Raw genomic sequence first — 23,522 nt, 5'->3', positions numbered from 1 at the left:
AGCGTCGGGTGCGGACACAACCTCTACTCGAGGTCTTCTGCGACGAACTCAGGGTCTTCCTCTGTAGCAATGAAGCAAGGGTGAGTACTAACGTACTCAACAAGTCCAACCCCATCCACGGAGGGGATACAAGCAAGATTATGCACAAGTATAACAAGGATAGGCTAGGGTTTATTTTGCGGAAAAGCTAATTTTCAACACATGCAGGGGATCGTTTTCGGAAGGATTTTTGTAAAGTTGCCTTTAATACCCGAAATACTGGGTGGGGTTGATCCTACACAAAGGATCCAACTTTTATCGCTATCGGACTCCCCGTCCGTCATAGCGCACGGCACAACTGCCGGACTCTTCTGAAATCCCCCCCCCCACACACACACACACTCATGACATCCTTGCCCAAACACTAGTTATGTGACCAAGCCGTAATTCGTCCAATTCCGTGGACACGGCTACCCGGATAGGTTTTCACTCTGCAGAGGGTGTACACTTTTCCCACAAGTAGGGTACCGTAGCGCGATCACCTTAGTGACGGTACGGATCCTAACAAAGCCATTACCCACCTTAGCTAAGACTGGCTAGTTCTCACGGAACACCCAAGGGGTCCACGGCTCATTCAGGAGACCGTAACCGGGACTCAAGTCACCAAGATCTTAATCCTTTTCCGTGGGTTCCCGTTGCTCACCAGCACTCCTGAGGACTAACCATCCAGCTAGTGGGGTTTATGCTAAGCCGTTGCCCATACAACGGTCGAGTGGTTGCACGATAGTGGAATTAGGCAAGATGACACATTAACTCGGTCCTTAATTACGACCGGATGGATATCTCCCAACATTGCCCAACCACCAAGGTACGAGCACCACAACTGGGCATCCCACGCAAGGAACACCCATCCATCCCGTCCACACATTTCTTTTCCCGAACCAAAAGCCATTATTCTTACTTGGACACATACACACCTTAATTTCCCGAATACACCATTGTAATAATGTTTGCATTTGAGTAACAGGTTCCTAAGCGTTCTAGCGGCGGTTATCAACTAAACAGAGCGAGTCATATTTAGAGATAAGCATAGGACAACAAGGAATGTTCATAATAATCAAGGGGTGGCTATCCAACCATGTCTTGCGATAAAATAATATGCATTTTGTAAAAACAGGCCAATAGGTTGTGTTTGAAAAACTAGGTATTAAGTATGCATCAAAAGGGTGAGATTGGACTTGCCGTCTTCAAAGCCTTCCGGGGGTTCCGGCTCGCGGTACTGGTCCTCGGGCTCGGGCTCGCGGTCAAACTCTTCCTCGGGCTCCTCCTCGGGCAATCCGCAATCTACGGCACACACAAACAGGCACACGAATAAATAAAAGAGAAAACGATTTTTAACCGTGAGCTCCGAACAGGAAACGCGAACGGAAAATAGGTAGAGGGATTATTTTTGGGAAATTTGGATATGGATCGGCGAAAGTATTCTGGAGGGTGACGTGGTAAAATTTGGGATTAATTGGAGGGAGTTTGGCGCATGAAATGACGGGTTAATCATTGATTAGGGGCTTAAATGGAGGTTTAGGGCTGATTTTTAATAAACCAGGGACCTATTTGTAATTTCTTTCGGAAGTGGAGGGGCTTATGTGTAATTTGGGGAAACTTGGGGGTTAGATCGGAATTCTTGGAGTTTTGGCTCCTTCTTCTTCCAGGAAACAGAGGAAGAGAGAGGGAGGGAGAGAGTGGCCGGCGGCCGGCCGGCCGGGCGTCGCCGGCGGCGAGCCGGGGGCGGCGGGTGGTGGAGGAAGAGGAGGGGGCCCCGTTTTGCCCCTCACCTTGGGGAGGGGTGGACCGGGCGCCGGTCTTTGGGCGAAGGAAGGCGGCGGCGGGGCTCACGGCGGCGGCGGTGGTGCACAGCGGCGGCGGTGGCGCACGGCGGCGGCGGTGGCGCACGGCGGCGGCGGCGGCTCGTAGTGGGTGCGGTGGGGGTGCTGGTGGGTGGAGAGTGGGGAGGCCGGGTGGCTTTTTATAGGCGGCGGGGAGGGCGCCGGCGGTGGCGTGCGGGTCGGGGCGCGGCGTGGCGCCAGGCGCCGGGCGGAGTGGCGGCGGCGTACGGCGGGGTAGGGGCCGGGCGGGCCGGCCGGGGAGTGGCGCCGGGCGGCGGCACGTGCCCCCCCCCCCCCCCCGGGCGCGGGCCAAGGCGGCCAGGCGGCGTGGCGCCAGGCGCGCCGGCAGGGCCGGGCGGACCGGCGCGACGCGCCTGTCGTGGGCGCGGCCGGGTTCAGGCGCGGGCGGGGTCGGGCGCCAGGCGCCGTGCGGAGTGGCCGGCGGGCCTAAGGTGGCCGGGCGGCGTGGCTCCAGGAGGGAGGGGCGCCGGGTAGTAAATGAGTTGGGGCCGGTCCGGGTGCCAGGAAGAAGAAGGAGGAGAGAGAAGGGGGGAGGAAGAAGAAAGGAGAAGGAGGAAGAAAGAAGAAGGAAAAAGAAAAAGGAGAAAAGGGGAAGAAAAAAGAGAAGGAAAAAGGAGGAGACCGGCGGCACTCGCGGCACGCGGTCGGAGCACGCGCACGGCGTCTGACACCGGCACGCGGCGAGATTCGCGGGCACAGATAAAAAGACAGGTGGGGGTCGGCATGGGTACCGGGACGGCGAAATCGCCGGGGAGGTTTTCGATTTCCGGGAGCTCAGCGGTAAAAGATTTTAAAGACGGTTTTTAACGGGTGATTTTTGTTAGTGATTTTTGCGGGCGTTACAGCCCGTGTACGTGTACAGTTGCGTCTCATCGTGCCGTTTTCCAGTTGTGGGGACGAAGAATGCGATTGGACGACAAATGGTCCATGTGTTCGTGCGTGCGCTAGTACTCTCGATGACAAATACAACGCGAGACCCAGGTCCTTTCGGTGGAGGTTTATTTCGTGGATGTGGTTTTTTTTTGTTAAAAGGTGGTTTTACGATGTGGCGTGTCACAGAACATGTATGGGCACTGACCTGGTAGCTAACATCATGGGCCTGCGAGCCGTCTTAGGGCGGAAGCCGTGTAACGTCTGGGTAGACTAATGGAAGCAACGCTGAGTCCAGCGAGGGGACATCATCGAACAATACAAACCCTAACTACTATTTCCTATCTTCCTCCTCCATCCGAGGTGGCGCCGTCGTTCTTTCTGCTGTTCATGACGCCGGCGAACCTTCTACCTATCCAGAGCTGGGAAAGAGCATCCTGGCAGCCTCCACTCATCCACCAGCCAGCCCCCAAATCCGAACTCTAGCATGCCGGAAAAAGTCGACGACTCTAACATCAAGGATGGCCACGGCGGAGGAGAAACTTGATCTCCTCATCGGAGAAGTGAAGGCACTTCAGGTGAGTCAACTGGAGCTGACGACGACAATGAATGCCATCAGCACATGGAGCGACAACGTAGATAAGTTCTCAACGGAGCTTAGTATACATCGCGTATGTTGGCGTTGGAGGCAGCCACATTTGCTGCTCCGCACCAGTCCCGAAGTGCGAGGAAGAGGGGCGGGCCAACGGCCACCGCGTCGCACAACATAACCAGGGTGGGGATGTGGAGTCTGTGACTACCCATCACGCCCTGGTCAAGGGTGCAGATGTTGATTTACCCGAGTCCAGTGTTAAGAGAAATAATATCCTCCACCATCAGCATGACCCCAGAGAGTATAAACTTCCTAAGCTTGATTTCCGTAGATTTGATGGTGAGCACCCTAGAATTTGGAGAGACAAGTGTGAAAAATACTTTACCATGTTTAATGTCCCTGTGCATGTTTGGGTTCCCTTTGCAACGATGAACTTCTCTAGTAATGCTGCCTTTTGGCTTCACAAATATGAAGCGCAGCATTCAATTGGCAGCTGGCCTGAATTGTGTGTGGTTGTAGAATAGAAGTTTGGGCAGGAGCTATATCAAAATTACATGAGAGATATGTTATCGATTAGGCAAACTAGTGATGTTCTTGAATATACTGGTAGGTTTGATCAGGATAAACATATGGTGTTACTTCACAATAGCAACATTGGTGAAGTTTTGTTTGTGCAAAAGTTCCTTGATAGGTTAAAGTACAACATCAGTAATGATATTACATTGCACAAGCCTAGAATAGTTGATGTTGTGCTTTCTCTCGCTTTAATGCAAGAGGACTTACTGGAGGCTTCCACAAGAAGGTTTTCTCAAAGGCTAAGAGAAAATAGATACACCAATAAGTCTGCAAATATAACAACTAAATCACCATCCCCAAACCCTGGCATATTGGGATCACCGCTAGTAAATGAGAAGATTTCTACCAAGCCTAAATGGGATGAGAAGCTCTCTGCTCTAAGATCTACTAGAAGAGCAAAAGGGTCGTGCATGAAGTTTGGAGAACCTTACAACCCTCAACACAGGTGCCCCAAGCAAGTACCTCTCCATATCCTGAAAGAACTGTTGGAACTTTTGCACTTAGACCCATCTCGTGAAGTGGCAAATGACAATGGCAGCCAAGACAGTGATGAAGAACTACTGTCATTATCCTATTGTGCTGCAGTAGGCATTCATGGCAAGAAGACTATGAGACTCCAGGGGACTATCCAAAACTAAGACATTCTTATTCTGATAGATTTTGAGAGTTCTGGGACATTCATTAGCAGCAAAGTTGTGCAACAATTGAGTCTTCCAACTTCACCATCACCTCTAATACAAGTGGCACTTGCTGATGGAGGAAAATTATCGTCTGATAGAATTGTGGAGAATTTACAATGGTGGACACAAGGACATTCCTTCACCATCACAGCTAAGGTGTTGACTTTGGGATATTATGATATGATACTTGGCATGGACTGGCTAGAGCAATTCAGCCCTATGTGGGTTCACTGGAAGCGCAAGAGAATGAGATTCACTTATCAGGGATCAGGAGTGAAAGACTGCACTTCTAAATGTCTTCCTATGCAAAGAAAGAAGTTGCAGGGGCTGATCAAAAAAGGAGGTGTGGCTCAGTTAGTGCAACTATTAAAGACATCACATGAGATCGAAGCATCTCAGGTAGTTCCTGATAAAATCCAAGAACTGGTCGATCAACATGGACAACTGTTCCAGGAACCAAAATCGCTGCCACCTCAACGACCTTTTGATCACACAATACCCATGTTAGAAGGAGTTAAACCCGTCAACGTTAATCCTTATCGTTACAACCCCACACAGAAGGATGAAATAGAAAGGCAGGTTAAGAAAATATTGTTGAATAGAGTGATTTAGCCTAGCTCTAGTCCCTTTGCCAGTCCGGTGTTGTTGGTGAAGAAGAAAGACGGAAGTTGGAGATTCTGTGTGAACTATCGACATCTAAATGCTATAACAGTGAAGAACAAGTATCCACTTCCTATAATGGATGAGCTTCTGAATGAGTTACATGGAGCTCAATGGTTCTCCAAACTGGACATGAAATCAGGGTACCATCAAATTCGAGTCAAACCTGAAGATGAATACAACACGGCCTTCAAAACACACAATGGTCATTGGGAATTCAAAGCATGCCATTAGGCCTCACAAATGCACCAGCAATATTTCAAGTGGCTATGAACCTCATCTTTGAGCCATTATTTCATAAATGTGTGCTGATCTTTATGGATGATATTCTAGTCTACAGTTCAACCTTGGCAGAACACAAGCAACACCTTCAGTTAGTGTTTACATTACTCCAAGAAAACAACTTGTTGCTCAAATAGTCCAAATGCTCATTTGCTCATAAGCAAGTGGAATATCTTGGTCATATTATTAGTGCACAAGGAGTAGCAACAGGACCTGACAAAATCCAAGCAGTCCAGAACTAGGATACTCCTACAGATACAAAACAACTGAGATCATTTCTGGATTTGGTTGGGTATCAGTAGACTCCTGACTGATATTCTAAAGAAGAACACACCATTCAAATGGACACCTTAGCTGCAACAATGTTTTGAGACCATAAAACAGGCATTGATCAGTGCTCCTGTTTTAAGCCTATCCAACTTTGCCAAGGAATTCATAGTAGAAACAGATGCTTGTGATAAGGGCATTGGTGCTGTATTAATGCAACAAGGTCACCCTATAGCATATCTCAACAAGTCCTTAAGCAAGAAATCTCAAGCCTTATCAACATATGAGGAGGAATGTTTGGTCATCATTCTGGCTATAGATAAGTGGAAGCCTTACATCCAACATCAACCCTTCACAATTGCTACGGATCAAAGAAGCTTGATACATTTGGGGGAGCAGAAATTGACTGATGGAGTTTAGCACAAAGCTTTTGTTAAGCTGCTTGGCCTGCAATATAAAATGGTCTACAAGAAGGGGATGGAGAATAAAATAGCTTATGCTTTATCCAGAAAGGTAACACATGATGAAGTCTATGCTATTTCAGTAAGCAAGCCTAGATGGTTGGAGATCATCACTGAAGGCTACCAGAGAGACGAACAAACAAAACAATTGTTGATTGAACTCAATGTGTCAAGGTCAAATGATAAAGGCTTTTCACTAGTTGATGGCCTAATCAAGTACAAAGGGCAAGTTTGGCTGGGCAATCGTACTGAAGCACATCAGGCTATATTTGCTGCTCTGCATGATAATGGTTTGGGAAGTCACAGTGGAATTTCAGCAACATATAGTAAAATCAAAGCACTCTTTGCATGGCCCAAGATGAAGCAGGATGTATCAACATATATTGCCAAATTTCAGGTATGTCAACAGGCCAAACCTGAACACTCTAAGTTACCAGGACTCCTACAGCTCTTACCAGTACCTAATCAGGTATGGCAAATAGTTAGCCTGGATTTCATTAAAGGTCTACCCATATCCGAACAATATGATACTATCCTTGTTGTTATTGACAAATTCACCAAGTATGGGCACTTCATTCCCTTGACACATCCATACTCGGCCTTATCTATTGCACAACTATACCTCAACCATGTCTACAAACTTCATGGCTTGCCACAAATGATAATTTCTAAAAGAGACCGAGTGTTCACCAGCGCCTTATGGCAAGAACGCTTTCGTTTATCTGAAACCACATTGAATATGAGTTCTTCCTAACACCCTCAAACAGACAGCCAAACAGAGCGTCTTAACCAATGCTTAGATACATACCTTAAATGCATGGTCAGTTCTTGCCCAACGAAGTGGTCTCAATGGTTAGCTCTTGCTGAGTACTGGTACAATACAATAACTTACTCTGCCCATGGCAAAAACCCCTTTTCAAATACTATATTGTCATCCTCCACGCCACTTTGACATCTCTGATACATCTCAATGCACTGTTCCGGATTTGGAACAATGGCTCCGGGAAAGAGAGGATATGTCAGCCTTGATTAAACACAATTTGCTTTGAGCACAACAACGAATGAAGTATCAAGCAGACAAGCATAGACAAGAGTGTCAGTTTGCAATTGGGGATTGGATCTATCTGAATTTCCAGCCATATGCACATCACTCTGGGGCTAAAAGATTTAGTCAAAAATTGAGTTTTAAGTTTTTTGACCCTACCTGATCATTCAAAAGGTAGGAGCAGTGGCTTACAAATTACAACTACTAGCTTCTAACTAAATCCCTGAGTGATTCATGCTAAAGAAAGCACTACCTTCAAAAACTGCAGTAAGTCTTGATATTGATTTGAACTGTTTTTCTACCACAACTAGCTCTGATCCAGTATAGGCGATCCAACAAAGGCTTCAGAAGGTCGGTAACAAGTTGGTTCCATTTGGGCGTGTGCAATGGGAGTAACTACCTGCAGGTTGGACAACCTGGGAGAATCTCAACAACCTGAAGCTCTAGTTTCCAGGTTTGAAAATCAGTGGGTGATGATGCAATACAATATGTGGGTTGTTTAGCTAGAAAACTCGACGACGAGTTTGTGCTTAAGGAGCGGGAAATGTCACATAACGTGTATGGGCCAGTGGCCTGGTAGTTAACATTATGGGCTTGCGAGCCATCTTGGGCTGGAAGCCCGTGCAACGCCCGGGTAGGCTAATGTAAGCAACGCTGAGTCCAGTGAGGGGACATCATCGAACAATACAAACCCTAACTACTATTCCCTGTCTTCCTCCTCCATCCGAGGCGTCGCCGCCGTTCTCTCTGCTGTGCGTGACGCTAGCGAACCTTCTACCTATCCAGGACCGTGACATGACGCTACATAAATGGGGTATTTAAAATTATGTAGCGGAAGACATAGTGTATTTAAAAATATGCTAGTAAGCTGATGGTATTCGTAAGACATGCAAAATTGTGTGAAGGAAGTCATGGGTGTTGCAGTGTGTTTCTTTCATGGGTTTTGATGGGTTTTTTTTATGTGGTTAGTAATATTCATGCATCTAAAATTTTGTAACAAAAGGTATGTGTTTGTAGTGTTTTTTTGTGTACGCGGTCCGCAGTCGACGATATTCGTATGACATCTAAAATTGTATAAGGAAAGATATAGCTAGTATTTAAGAATGTGCCGGTAGTGTTTTTGTGTACCGCGATATTCATGATATACCTAAAATGTGTGACAAGAAAGACATAAGTGGTATTTAAGAATCTGCTAGTAATTCTTATATGTACCTAGTTCGTGATAGTAGTGTGTAGAATTAATATGATATCTAAAACTATATGACCAAGAGATATGAGTGGTATTTAAGAATATGCAAGCAACGCTTATGTGTACCTAGTGTATGAAAAGTATTAGATATACTATCGTATCTATCAACCATTGCTATGCATCATTTAGTAACTGAATCGGGAAATATGTGCCATAGAGTAACTGATCTGGGAAAATTATCATTTAGCAACTGAAATTAGCAACTGAAGAGACATCATGTCTTTTAATAAATTAGTAATAACCGAATGGAAGAGTAATCATCTAGATGTAAAAGTAGCAAAAGTGATCTTTCGCATTGAAACATATCCATTTAGAATAGATGTGTTCAAGTGTTCTTCACTAAATGGAGAACTCAAAAACAATGGTCAACCTACATATACTCGTTTTCTTTTAGAAGATGAAATTTACTTATGTTCATGCTTTGGTACTCTAGCTGAGCATGCATGGAGCGCAAGGTTCGGGTCCCTTCTTGTCAGTTTTCTCGAGTATATTTTTTCATAATTGCATCACATGGTTTGCGCGGTTAAATAATACAAATAATCTATATAATTCATATAAATAAAACAATCTCCTCTAGTCCCGCTAGGCCCTTAATTAGCACGCTCGTTTAACCACTTTCCACATAAACGATCTGAATTACTGTGGTCGGAAAGTAAAATCTAATAGATTATTCTACCGGTAGCAACTGCTAGCTAGTAGTCGCGTCAAATGACCACAACGGCGTAGATTAGTTAGGCCAGCCTCAGCGGATAATTTCATTGTACAGACTGAAAACTTGATAATTGTATTGAGTGTCATGGAGATAAAACTCCTCTCTCTTCTGATAAAATTTACCCTTGCCAAGTCAGCAATTTTGCTGATGTAGCATCAAATTTAACGTCATGAAACCCCTACTACAGAATTGGCTTACCGGCATGGCGCATACATGAGTGCATCCACGCCATCAAGCTAGAATATCCGTAGCAAAATTAATCGCCGCAGGCAAAGCTAATCGATTAATTAATTAATAACATATTACACTAGATTAGATTATATTATTAGGGGAGTTCGTGCGTGCAACCAACTCCCGCTCCCGTCAGCTGATGCGCGCGTCCATTATTCTTTACCGAAAGAAATGCTAGCTTGTTTACTTGTCACCATCAGATATGCCAAAAGGAATCATGAAATAAAGCTGAGTAGACGTAGCTGTTAAATGGGAGTGAAGAAAAAAAGAAAGAGGAAGAAACGAAATCGATAAACAAGAGGAGAGTGCCGTGCCTGTGCGCGGATCGGTGCATGCATGGCCCGCAAAAGACGCATGCATGCGTGTGCGCGAGAGGAGAGCCACTGGATGCTCGGTGGCCGGAGTCTCTGTTGCCATCTCTATTGCAAGTGGCTTGGCTCTGCTGCCTGACAGGAATTGGTTTCCTTTTTCTTTTCTTTCCTTCTCTTTTTTTGAGAAATTCTTTTCTTTTCTTTTTATTTTTGTTGTTCTGGAATCTGGGGCAGCCAGGGCGGAGGCTCGACCGCTCAACAGCTCAAGCACCAGCTGCATGCTACCAGTGTGCCACCGACTTGTGACTACTGTATCTCCACAATTTATTGAGCAGACAAATACGAAAAACCTTTTCATATTGCACCCATGCGGCCATGCCGCGGACGGCGACAGAGCTTTACTAGGGCCAAATACTCGCACACAGTCACATTTAAAAAAGTATCGATATTCAATCTAATTTGTTAAATAATTGGTTTGAAAACTGGTCGGGGAGGTTGCATGATTCATGTCCGTCGGGCGTCGGCCCCTCTGATCTTGGATAAGCTTCGCCACACAGTGCCTGCGGAATCGGATCCAACACACATGATCTAATTTAATTCTAGTCTATCTTCTGATTTACACGACTATTCAATTTCAATCAGTAGCACGCGTACAACCTGCCGTGCGTGCCAACCCCTTTTATACATGCAAAAGAGAAATAATGAAAATTGTTCCAGATGTAATGTCACGGTGGCCTTCTCCGCAGCATGCAACGGTAACGTACAAATAAAAGAGGCCACGTTTGGGTGTGCATGATAGAACAGAAACTGATGGGTCGACCAGCTGGACAAGCAATCGATGGGGCTCGATCGCATCGGCATCCATCGAGTAGCCGGCCGGCCACCTATCATCATCGGTCGCGGTCCCGGTCTCAGTCCCAGAGCAGAGGATCAGTGGCACAGGAAGAGACAGGGGAGCCCTTGCTCATGGCTCATGCATGGTGCATGCATGTCACGCACCCTCCCCCCCGCTTTTAAAACGAGGCATGCATGCATGCATGCATGTGCCACCTGCCATGTGCTAGCTTAGCTAGCTCGTACCGTGCATGCAAAGCTTGCAATGCATTATGCATAGTCTATTTATGCGTGCCAACTACTACGAGCGCTCGCCATGCATGCCGCTCCCCGCCAACGAGCACAAGCAAAAGCCGCCCCGATATCCGGTTTATTTCTTGCGTGCGGGCGGCGATGTGCGCGTCGAAAAATACTTTCTGCGACGAACTATGTTTTCTTTAGATAAAGGAAACCGGCCTCAACACTTAAATGTGTGTGCAATCAATCCGTTTTCTTGTCCTGTTAAGAGCTTCGGTTAATTCTCTCTGTTCCCTTTGGGACTGAACGTCTGAACCTGACATTAATTAGCATGATGAGCCGGCCAGTTCTAGTACTGAAGTCTGCCGACAGAATCACAATCAGAACCGAACCATCCGAAGAACCCATGCCTCCGCTCTCATCCGTTGCTTGCGGCCGGGCGACTCGCGCCCAGGGAAAAGATTATTCTCATCCCAGCCTCGCAGGGGGCACGCAAACGCAAACGCGGGTACGCGACAATAATGCCGCCCCCGCATGCACGTTGCCGCAACGCAAGGCCACCACACCCACTGCGTCAATCAAGGGTAGGGTTGGGGGGCCTTTTCTTTCTTTACGACCGAGATCAGGCCCCCGCGTCCGGCATCCCACCCCGCTGACCCGCGTGATGCCAAACCCTCTCCTCCCATCTGTTCCCGTATGCGAAAAGCCACGTTCGCCATGGCGCTGCGACCTGGCACGGCAAATCCTCCGCGTGCCTCTCACTGACCCTCTCACGTGCCCGCTGCTGCAGTGCAGAAAAGCTCGAGCAGCAGCAGCAGCCTCGCCTTCCCGGAAGAGTGTGAAAGCCAAGTCTCTTCTTTGACAAGGCTCACTCTCAAAGTGCATTTGCATTGAGGCCCGTCCCGGACCTTGTAATTTTCACGGTGGATTTAACACCAGCTTTGCAGGAAACAGAAAAGAATGTGCTGGCCTTGGTGTGGTAGCATCCAGAACTGGTATTGCAAGCTTCCCATTTCTCAAAGTAACGGTAAAGCAGTAACTGTGGCAACAAAGAATCTCGACGGACAGACATCTCGCTCCTTGGGTCATCCATTGGCTCTTGCAATATTGTGGTGTGAGAGTATTTACATGTATGTAACAAACGATTACAGACAGAGAAAATGACGGGGCTAATGAAGTGGAAATCACTATATGGTGAACAAGAACACGAAGAACCGTGTCATCTCGATCGCGGGGAGAAGATGGTGGCCAGCCCCCGGTCCACAGTCAGCTGGATGGGCGGGCCGTACGCCATCAGGTGCTCAGGCTCACCGCCGCCGCGGGACCCGTCTCCCCGCGCGATCACCTCCCCGTCCGAGTCGATGATGCCGCCCTTGTTGCTGCTGCCCACCCGCAGGCCCGGCTCGATCTGGATCGCCTTAACCTTGAAGTACTCCACGTACGGCGAGTTCACGTACGCGCCGTCCTTCATCTGGAACATGAGCCCAAGCACGTCCCACCGCGGGCAGTCCCTGATTATAGCTGCGTCCAGGTACCCATCCGCAAACTGCCAAAGGCGATAAACAAGAATCAATAGCTGGATGGAGCAAAGGGAAACCCGAAGGCAAATTTCTAACTCGATCATCAGTTCATGACCCCTCAACGTAGGGATGAGCAAATCAAAATGGAGAGAGATTGACCTCTGCTTTTGGTGCTGCCATTGCATCTTCACTGGCGAAAGGAACGTTGCCGAGCCAAACCGAAACGAATGGACCGCTCAGCGATCTCCATTCGAGATCAGCTTCTTCGATCGATGGGCCCGGATAACCACTCGTTTCACCATTTCTGTCATCTGCTTTGTCTTCTTGGCTACCAGTGCTAACCCCGTTCTGTTTACAGCTGGTAGCAGTTTGCTCCACGGGCTCACCGACTTCTTCGTATCCTGGTGCGGGAACGAAGAGGACACGCCCATTGTACCGTCGCAGGTTCATCACGCGGAGAAGGAACTGAAATGAAGTTGTATTGCACATGGCAGAGCACACTGTGAGCTTTTACAAATCCAAAAGATCCTGCCAAAGACAACTACCTTCTAAAGCTGGAAGCCTGGAACTTCAGACTAAGTGGTGAAGTAAGAGATGCATCTGTCAGTATGCCATCAGAATAGTGCAACTCTAGCCAGTAAGGGCATCTAATTTTGGAAGCACCTCTATGTGCCATGCACTGATGTGGTGATGAAAGTAGTCCATTACGAAAAAAAAAAAGAGGAGGGAGTTACAAGTTACATATGGATGCAAACAAAATTAAGCGCTTAATATAAGCTTTTAGGGTAGAAGGCATACATAAAATTCAAGGCGAGCGCTTCCCATCCACCTGTACTTCTCTGATTCAATATCAACATCAGCTACCAGACCTGCAGTTCATTGATTATTTTCAGGCTTGAATTAATATTTTAATATTTTATTTTTATTGCTAAAGGCGAGAAAGTGACAGTAATATCTGAGGAGGTGAGCTGTGTTATCAACTGCGGTGTGGAGAGAGTTAAAATCAAGCTAAAACATACCCCATGTAAGCATCAGGACACTAAAGAACCTTGTCTTTCCCTGCACAACAGAAGTAACATCAAGTGCACGTTTGTGGCCTGTGTAAAAGAAAGGAGCTGCATCAGCAATGTCCAAACACATCAAAGGGGGAGGAGATTCTGAAGATAGATGGCGTGGCTTCTCAGATGAAAACTCATAAAAATTGAGGACAAAAAGACTGACCTCTGATTATGGCAAACACGGCATTTGGTATGGAGAATGGTTCGCCAGCAGCATGCAATAGAGATTGTGCCATTCCATTTCCGGTACCTGTTGCACATGTAGTGTGTGAAAAGTGTGCTCAGAGAACTAATGATAATAAAGTGCCAAATGCTACAATCTGAACCAAAAACAATCTTGAAAAGGTTACAAGCTACAAGAAATCTTTATCAAACTTTTTTTTTGTAATGATTGCAGATGGAAATGAACCTATGACACAGTACTGGTTACTAATGTGCATCATTACGTCAATGTGACAAGGGAGCTGTTATGAAACTTACCTGCTGGGATGATCCCAAGTGGCACTTTAATTGCTGTTTCCCAGTCCTCCCTTTGCAGGAAACCATTAACAACCTAAACACAAAATAAAATAACAATAAGCAACAGTGCCAAAATACGGCAAGGAGGCAAATAGAATCAACAATGCTCAAAGCATCTGAAAACATACGATTTTTCAGAGTCTAAAAATTTGCATATAATTTATTTTGCTAACCTCTACCATAACACCATCTCCACTGACACAAATGATCCCATCATATTTCCTAATATCCAGTGAATGTGCAATCTCTTGAGCATGAAGGCGATGCTTGGTTTCTATACATGGTTCACAATTTGAAATTAGATGGCATCACAATTATCATTCTAAAAATATGATAAATAAACATAGACCACAAACCTTGCATCGTATAAAGAATGCCAGCAGCTTCAAGGAGAGGTCGGACTTCATTCTGGAAAATACTCCGACCACTTCTCTTTCCACCATAAGGGTTCACTATAATGAACAGTCTCTTTGGACGGCCTGAAGGAGGAATAGTTAAGAGCTTAAGAGTTTATTAATATGCAGAACTAGTGTTCGAATTGCTTTGTTAATCTACAACGCTTTTCCGTCGGAGTGTAGAGAAACATTAACTAATACTCCCTCCGTTCCAAAATGTAGGTCATTTTGGATTTTCTAGATGCATAGATTTTGCTATGCACCTAACTATAGGGTTTTGTTTAGATGCATAGCAAAATCTATGTACCTAGAAAATCCAAAACGACCTATATTTTGAAACGGAGGGAGTACCAACTAGAAATATGAAACACTTGGATCAACACTATCAAATCATAAAAAACTGACCAGAAAAAGAGTCAGCTCAGATATTTTTCGTAGATAGCAAACGCAACACTCAAGGGTTACGTTAAATGGCAACAGTGACACTGAGAGGAACATTTGACCAATTCTGACAAAAGAAAGATTGACCTACAAGGGAGGTACACATAACATTAGTACTAAAACGGTATCACCGCTGCATTGCACAACATGAACAGGCATCAGATTCAGACTGCAAGCTCGGGATATAATAACAGTATCATCTTTGCATTCCAAGCTTTGTGCACCATCAGCAACATGCACATTTGATCCCAACCATGGAAATTGAACAGACCAGAGTATCAGACACAGAAGAAGAATCCATGGACAAGTTCAAAGTTCAAACTCTTTGGGGTTCATTGGCACGCTGCATACTACCGCTACATTTGTGCATTTGACGCTTTGACCAGAGCATGCCCACAAGAAGAGTCACCAACTGCACACTGCACGCATACCAAGAAAGATTTGGAGCCAGGGCTGTGTACGCCTACGACCATTACAATCTGAACGATTTAGTTCAACCTATAATTGATTAATCGAATCAAAACGACTGGATATGCTCTGCTGGTATTGTGTGTTCGGTAGTGCTGGCTGCAGCAGCTGCATACAGCAATCGAACAGCCGCTACAGCACCTGTGTTGACAAAGGAGGCTGCAGCACCTGCTCGCTAGGCTGCTACGGCAGCTGCTTGTGCCAGCAGCCGAACGACTGGCTGCCAGCCGCAGCTGCAGCTGCAGCCACAGCGGCTGATAAGCATATTTTTTCCCCCTCCCAGCTATACAATCGAGTCAACGAATTCCAGAAGTCCGCGACGCAACAACCGCGACGACCGCCGACCCGATCAAGAGCCAAGCCGGCCCCCAACACTCCAACCACGCGATTGAATTAAAAAAAAAATCAACCGTGAGCAACTCGATCGCGCCACTATCACGAGTCAAACGCTACCCGCAAGGTGCAGGGGAATCGAAATTATCGAATTGCAACTAGGAGAGTAGCAGAGGGTGCTGAATTACCGAGCGAGGCGAGGCGATCCCTGATGGCGTCCCCCCAACGCGCCGCGGCGTCCTCGCTTTCCATCTCCAGCACCACCTCCCCTCCTCCTCCCCCTTTGCCCCCGCCGCCGCAGGCCACCGCGGAGGGCCGCTCCCCGTCTCCGCCGCCGCTCGCGGCAAAGGTTGCGACCCTGAGCTTCCTCCCCTCGACCCGGCACCCAAGCACCTCCGACTCCAGCTCAAGCCGCCGCTCCTGCCCCTCTCCGCCGCCGCCGCCGGCGGCGGCTGGGCGCCAGGCCAGCTCGCCGCCCGAGAGCGTGGCCTCCGCCGCAGCGCCGTTGATCCGCGCGGGCTCCGTCAGGGCCTCGGCCTGGGGCTGGGGATCGGCCATGGGATGATGAGGCGGGGCGGAGGCAGGAGCTTGTAGCTTGCTGGGAAGTATCGATGGGGGTTGCAAGCGAAGCGAAGCGAAAGGCCGCGGAGGTTTGGGAGTTTGGGAGGGGAGGAAGAGGGTGACGTGGTGGGGCGGTTAATATATTGGCGTTGGCGCCTTTCGGGCGGTGGGGTCCGCATGTATGTGTATGTGTGTATGTGGCGGGTATGGTGTGTTGTATTTGTAGGTATGTTTTGTGTGTAAGAATTTTATCTCGAATTTTAATGACCTTTTTGTAAAGAAGTCCGGGTACTTTGGGGGTATTGGTGGGAGGAGCCCGGAGCCCCACTTGACGGCCATTCTCATCGCTCTGAATCACTATAAGCTTCTAGATGCACAGGTAGGATGCTACGTGGAATTCTTTTGACGGGCCTTGGTAGGTGAAGTGGTGAGTCTCTTTTGTAATTCTTTCCACTTTTTGACGAAAAAAAAAGGTGATATTGCCTAATTTGGCTTGACACAGGACAAATGACGTTCAATTTCTCAGCATCATCTCAGCTTCACGCCAGTCAATGATATATGATCACTAAGGTAGACAGAGTACTCCCTATAGGCATGCTACTTACCCAACCGAACGTTTAAACTAGACAGCGCATAAGCATATAAGCAAGCAACAAAATGTGTCCAGCCAGACAGTGCGAACTCCGTTATCCTGTCACATCGGATGTTTGACACTAATTACGAGTATTAAATATGGGCTAATTACAAAAACTAATTGCACAACCCCTAGGCTAAATCGCGAGACGAATCTATTAAGTCTAATTAGTCCATGGTTTGATAATGTGGTGCTACAGTAACCATTCGCTAATGATGGATTAATTAGGCTTAATAGATCCGTCTCGCAATTTAGCCTAGAGGTTCTGCTATTAGTTTTCTAATTAGCTCATGTTTAGTCCTCCTAATTAGTATTTGAATATCTAATTTGAATATCTAACGTGACAGGATTAAAGTCTACCCCTGATATCCAAACGTCGTATCCTTGTGCGACCCATTCGTATATGCATTGTCGTTGTCGTTCGTTGTGGCCTGTGTTTAAACAACTGGATTTATCTCTCAGCTAGCGTGCTACGGTGCAGAGATCAGCCGGGCGCAGATTCCTGGACGTTTGGACCTCTTTGCATAACGGCTTTGAAAAGGCACCGAGCCGTGGGGCCCACTGCCATGCTGACCAAAAGTCGCCGTACGAAGAATTATCAAACGCCAAAGGTAGATCTACGGCTAACCTGTGTAATCACACGAGCAGCAATTATAATAGTCGCACCAAGTAGTTGTGTGTTCTATGGATGGGTGGCCGACCGCAGGTGGTTTAAATTGGTGAACTGCACACCAGTCCCCTGCAAGTTTTGACTGTTTGGGGAATCTCATCGATGACCATATCGGAACCTTTTAGAAGTACAAGCCTGGGAATTTCACGTAATTAAACAACGGTGCAAATCGTTGTGGGGTCTGATTCTTTATACCCATTGGAAATGTCTTTCAGATGCAGATGCGAAGAAGAAGAAGAAGAAACTGACAAAACCGAAACAAGATGGATGGCGGCTCTCGTCAATTGAAAGGACTTGCAAGCGAGCGAATTAACGGAGAACCGAGGCCCTGAAGCTGCTGGTTGTCTTTTTTTTAAAAGAAGCTGTTGGTTGTCGAGTGAGGAAAATTACTCTACTGTCACCGTCACCGGTCACCGAAGAATCAGGTCCCGTTTGATTCTTCGTGAGCTCTGAAATTCCTGTCACATGTAGATACTAATTAGGAGTATTAAACATAGAGTAATTATAAAACTAATTGCACAGATGGAACTTAATTTGCGAGACGAATCTATTAAGTTTAATTAGTTCATGATTTGATAATGTGGTGCTACAGTAAACATGTGCTAATGATGGATTAGTTAAGCTTATTAATAGATTTGTCTCGGGAATTAGCCTCCATCTATGTAATTAATTTTATAATTAGCTCATATTTAGTCCTCCTAATTAGTCTCCGAATATTCGATGTGACATGAATTTTAGTTCGGACCGAAGATCCGAAACATCCCTCAATCATTTGGTGAGTCGCTATCATCCATAGGAACGCGGTGATCTCCACCACAAATAGCTTTCCCGACGCAAACGAAACCGTCGACGTCCGGGTCGGGTACGAGTAAGATGGGGGAAAGAAGAAACCCAGCTTCACAAGCTCGCTACGAGCAGCACGACAACGAGACGGTGCGTCCCGGATACGCCGACCGATACGCGATCCCTGATGTGATAACGCATTGCTGAGCAAACCATGGAAGAGCGTTTGCTCCACGAATCCTTTCGGCTAACTTGTCTCTGTTCCTTGTGAGCTACGAGGCTATCTGCGATACATATGCGCTGAAAAGTACACGAGATGAGGAGCTAATTATAAACCCGTACTCCTTCCGTTCCAAATTGTTCCGTTCCAAGTCATTCCAACATTCTTGGAAAATCAAAAAAATCTTAAATTTGACCAAATTTGTACAATAAAGTACTAACATTTATAATACAAATTAGTACTATTAGATTTTTCATTAAATATATTTTTATAGTATATTTATTCGGTGCCATAAATCTTTATAATTCTCTCTATAATTTTGGTCAAACATAAAATTAGTTTGACTCTCCAAGAAAGTTGGAATGATCTACAATTTGAAACGAAGGGAATAGAATGTATAATCTGTGTATGCGCCAGTGAGGTATCAGGTTGTATTATTCTAAAAAGAGTATCTGGTTGTATATATGCACAAGATTGTCGTATTGTATATAGTACAGCTTCCAAATTGTAGGTCGTGTTGACTTTTCTAGGTTTATAGATATTATTGTGCACCTAGACATACTCTATATCTAGATGTATAATAATATCTATGAAACTAAAAAAAGCTAAAACGACCTGCAATTTGAAACGGAGTGGATTCTGTGAACGAGAAACCAATCGCCTTACAAACGATTGACTTCTGCACCCCTGATAAGTGATAACCCTTCTGTTACTAAAATGCTGGCATAATAAAAGAATTAAGCTGGTCAGAACAGCTGACTTCGAGCCCTGATGGAGATTTTTTTTATAACGAGCCCTGAGGGAGAATTGGAGAGCCTGTACGGATATGCTGTGTGCCTTGATACTTCACTGTTACGTAAGAAAGTGGATCGCAAGGGGTTGGGATGAACACCCCTGGCCCTGGTTCCATTTTCTCTATCAACTAACAAGTTTGCCAACCAACAAAGCCCATCAGAACAACAGTACAGTACATACAGATGATGCAGCCAATAATACTCCTCCGTGTTCATAGCTTTTCCTATTCATCTAGATCACTTTCCAGGCTCAGAATTTAGTGAAGACTTGGCACAGGTTTGCCTATGGCTTTACAGTTGCAGCCTCGCAAGGCATATTGAGAAGAAGACGACGCTGTCAACAGCACTGCTACGGCAAATCACACCATAACTTTTACAATTGACCATGCCCTTGAGCACTGCATCCTAAGGTCGATATCAAAGAATGCAACACAAGAACCTATCAGACATGATATGCGACTGCTACCAAGCACAGGCAGCATGGCACAGACAATTTCCAGAGGTCATGTAAAGAAGAAGCTCACAAGTCACATCAACCTTTGCTGGCTGAAGATTGAAACGCAGATTTTACCCTTTCTTTCAGAAAAAAAAACAAGTCTTGGTTGCTCTACAAGATAGAATTACATGGGTACACAAAATTCTGCAAACTACTAAATCTTTCAATCATACAGAGACTTGGCAGACTGAATCCTTGTCTTCTTGCTTTTTGCCTTCTGGATCTTCTCCTCAGATTGTTCATTATTTGATACGGCCCTGGCAATTGCTTTCATTTTCCTCGCATTCTGTGACCTTTTCATCTGTACTCCTTTTTTTATTTTCCTAGTCAACAAGATACAGAACAGACTGAGCATGTATATAGCCCACAACAGTGCAAGTTTTAGCGAAGACTGCTAACCAAACAAGAAGTGAAAAACGAGTTAACATTCATTTCTATGGAAGTTATCACGGATACAGTTTTAGTATCATCTGGTTAAAGTTTTAAAGGCAATTTCAGAAGGGACTAGGGGGGCAAAGACAACATAAGTAAAACTTCAGTAATCCACTCTCAACGGCCTAATATATGATGCATTAAGAGATACCTGATTGAAATTAACACATTTAGGTAGTTGCCTAGAGCTGGGAAGTGCTTGAACACAACCATAATCATGCCATGTAAGAAAACTCAGTTGGCCCTCAGGACACTAGTAGTGAACTATGTGTTAATTATGGCAAAACAGATGTACGTTAAGCCAACTTGGGTTGATTAAACCTTCTCAGCAACAACATACTTCTGTACTACAAGCTGAGCTGCGTAGCTTCACAACACTCTGACAAGAAGTATCTGGTAGAGCAAAACTGGTAAAACACTAGTCCCGTTTGCTTGATGGATTTCAGCAATTAGCCAAATGAACATGGGTGAAAGATAGAGCCACACATAAGAAAATTTTGTTTTTGCTGAGAAGATTCATGAGGTGAAAAGAAACAGGAGGGCCCATAAGTGCAAAATTGATTGTGGTTAAGGCTGCTAGGGCTCATCCTCCATAACTAATGTCAATTCCAACTATTTTGGAATCATTTAAGTTATGCCAAGTTGACTTTTCACATAAATGAATCAGCTCGGACTTATCTATTCCATCCATTTACCACAGAAATGGAATACAAACGCCATGCGACTCAAATAACTTAAAAGATTTTCTACAGATGCCTGCGATGGTGCCAACAACTCAACCAGATGACTGCTGCTTTACGTCAATGGATGGAGCATATTGTACTAATACAATTCATAAGGTAAGAGGTCAGAATACTTCAGCTAAGTTGGAGCAATAAGTTTGAAAAACCCACAACCTTCATACACATCCATCCATTTCCAAGTCAGCCATAACAGCTTGTATGGAGCACATGTAAATAATTAAATAAATTGAGGGAACCTCCTAGGTGTTGACCCACTGAAAAACTATTCATGGACAATGTGATAGAATACACACAATTGAAGAAGTAGTTCTTGCACATGTGTCCCTTGTGGCACTCAATTGCATCAGTAATGCATACAATAGACATCGCGCAAGAACAATAAGATAAAATCTTACAGAACCCATCATGTAGATCAAATTAAATGGTTCCGCTACCTATCAAAGCAACCTAGCTAGCACAAAACAGTGATCTCACGTTACCCCAGCAACAGTGACATATATTGTTAATGTGGTTACCGCATAACCTGGCAAATTAGTGAAGCTCACTCATAATTTATAAAGACCGACACAAGGAAATCGTGAAAAAATTTAAAAACAAAGAGCAATTTGCGGCACCTCATGTACTTACTTGTTGATCGAACCGAGCGCCATCGATGTCGACGATGGCTGATTCCCCTCGGATGTATCCATGGCTGCACCGAAAAGAGAAGCAACATGAAACAAGGCAATATTTTCAGGAATCCAAGGAGCGAACACCAACAAACCACGGAAACCACCCAAAATAAAACTGAAAAGGGGGGAAAGTTACGTTGCGGAGCCGACGCGGTGGTGGAGGCGACGGGGCCACCCTCGGAGGTGTCCATGGCGGCGACGCCGCCGGCGCCCTTCTTGGCCTTGTTCTTCTTGTTCCGGTTCTTCGCCATGGCTGCGGCCGCCTGCGCGCCCTTCTCTTTTTCGGTGCTGCTAGGGTTTCGCAAGGACACGCTGTTGGTTTCGGAACACGGAAGTGACAAGCCCGCAGCTCGCCGATTACGGTGCGATGAAGCCTGCTAGTCAAGACTCGTGGGCCGAGAGTACATGCGAAGTTGGACTGGGCCTCAGGAGTCAGGTGGATACTGACTGACGGGCCGTGGCGGGCTTGTTGTTGTTACTTGCATTTCTCATGCCGGCCCAGGTATGTGCTTCCATTTTCCTTTCTTTTCATTTTGCCGTTCCCCCCCCCCCCCCCCCCCCCCCCCCTCTTTTTTTTTCTCGAAGAAGAAGAGCGTGTTTCGGTGTACATGACCTTTTTTTTCCCGTTAAAAATACAAGTTAAACGCACGTAAGGGCGACACAGCCACAGCGTGGTGCACGCACGCGTGGTTGTCAATTGTCATGTAAATGTAGGATAGAGGAGTACTTATCAACTTAGATTTGGTGACGCCTTAGATAACACGCGAAGCTAACACTCAGGAAGCAAGTGTTGCTGCCGCCAATTAACACACAAAATGGCTCCCTACACGATTTGACTGGAAACATGGAAAGAATTGACGGTTGGTACTGTCAAATGTCGATCTCCACAGGCCACCGCATGGCAACCGTTGCCTCAAATTTCTTTGCTGAGTATATCCACTGGGCACTGCCCGGTTACTGAAAGAGACAATCGTCCAGGGACCTCTCATTCAGCCACTCTAGACTCTACCCTCCTGAAGACCTGAAGTGAAGTCAAACGTCCTGGCTGCCCGCCCGGCCGCCACGTCCGAGAGCTCGAGCCCACGTCACACCGATTGAAAAACCGCTCCTGAATTTTCCGAGCTCCAGACGTCGCAGGGCAGATCGATCGTCAAAGCATCAGCAGAAAAAAAAAACCAACGAAAGACGCAATCCATCGGCGACGAAATCCTGCGGATCTGGCGATCGACGAATCCAGGCAGGGCCAGGCCATGCATCCCCATCAAACCCCTACACCACCACCCCTGCGCCGGCGGAAACCGCAACCACGCGACGCGAGGACGGCGCTGCGCAACACGGCGGCGCATGCCCGAGCGCTCCGAGTCCAAATCCGGTGCGTGTAGCCGCCGCGCGTCCACTTGGTGCGATCCGGTGCAGCCATTCTGGATAGCCATCCTTCGGGGCCATCGCTATTCGCTCGCCCATGAACTCACCACACCAGCCGCCGTCTGTCCTTTTCCTCTCTCTGTGGCCCAGTGGCAAGTGCGCTGCCGCTCGACCACCAAACAGAGCACGCACCCGGCGTCGCTTTCGCCGGGACTGGGACATCTGGGTGACTGGCGCGGAGCGATTGGCCGGGCTCACCAAACCTTGCAGCGGCAGCCTTTGAGGTTTGAGGAGGAGGATGGAGGATGGAGAGATAGCACGCAACGTGGTGCGCTTTCCGGGGCGGCGCCACGGGCCGGCCGGCCACGACAAGCGTAAACGGCAAAGCGAAGCGTGCGCCCGGCCCGTGTCGTGCGAGCGGCCACGCAGAAAAAACAGCGGCGGCAGGGCGCGTGATGGGGAGACCTCTCGCTCCTGTCGTTTCGCTCTCTCTTGTGGATAGTGTTTTGCCGGCGCTTTCGTTTGGGCG

The 23,522-nt window shown here is 46.6% G+C and overlaps 2 protein-coding genes across 2 annotated transcripts; both read right to left on the bottom strand.

Annotated features, from left to right (window-relative positions):
* Positions 1 to 11,947: 11,947 nt before the first annotated feature.
* On the bottom strand, positions 11,948 to 16,299 carry LOC117846535 (sphingosine kinase 1). Its single transcript, XM_034727740.2, has 9 exons — positions 15,813 to 16,299; positions 14,344 to 14,466; positions 14,161 to 14,261; positions 13,949 to 14,021; positions 13,632 to 13,718; positions 13,430 to 13,507; positions 13,209 to 13,279; positions 12,570 to 12,875; positions 11,948 to 12,436 (listed from the first exon to the last, which is right to left on the bottom strand). Exons 1-9 carry the CDS (start codon positions 16,180 to 16,182, stop codon positions 12,110 to 12,112), a joined length of 1,536 nt encoding a protein of 511 aa, XP_034583631.1. The 5' UTR covers positions 16,183 to 16,299; the 3' UTR covers positions 11,948 to 12,109.
* Positions 16,300 to 19,833: 3,534 nt separating this feature from the next.
* LOC117842213 (uncharacterized) lies at positions 19,834 to 21,968 on the bottom strand. The gene is made up of 3 exons (XM_034722581.2): positions 21,765 to 21,968; positions 21,585 to 21,648; positions 19,834 to 20,105 (listed from the first exon to the last, which is right to left on the bottom strand). The coding sequence occupies exons 1-3, from the start codon at positions 21,877 to 21,879 to the stop codon at positions 19,946 to 19,948; spliced, it is 339 nt and encodes a 112-aa protein (XP_034578472.1). The 5' UTR covers positions 21,880 to 21,968; the 3' UTR covers positions 19,834 to 19,945.
* Between the last annotated feature and the right edge of the window lie 1,554 nt (positions 21,969 to 23,522).

Source organism: Setaria viridis, chromosome 2 (assembly GCF_005286985.2).
Source record: "Setaria viridis chromosome 2, Setaria_viridis_v4.0, whole genome shotgun sequence".
Classification (NCBI taxonomy): domain Eukaryota; kingdom Viridiplantae; phylum Streptophyta; class Magnoliopsida; order Poales; family Poaceae; genus Setaria; species Setaria viridis.
Note: the sequence above shows the minus strand (reverse complement) of the source record. Positions and strands in the feature narration are given on the sequence as shown.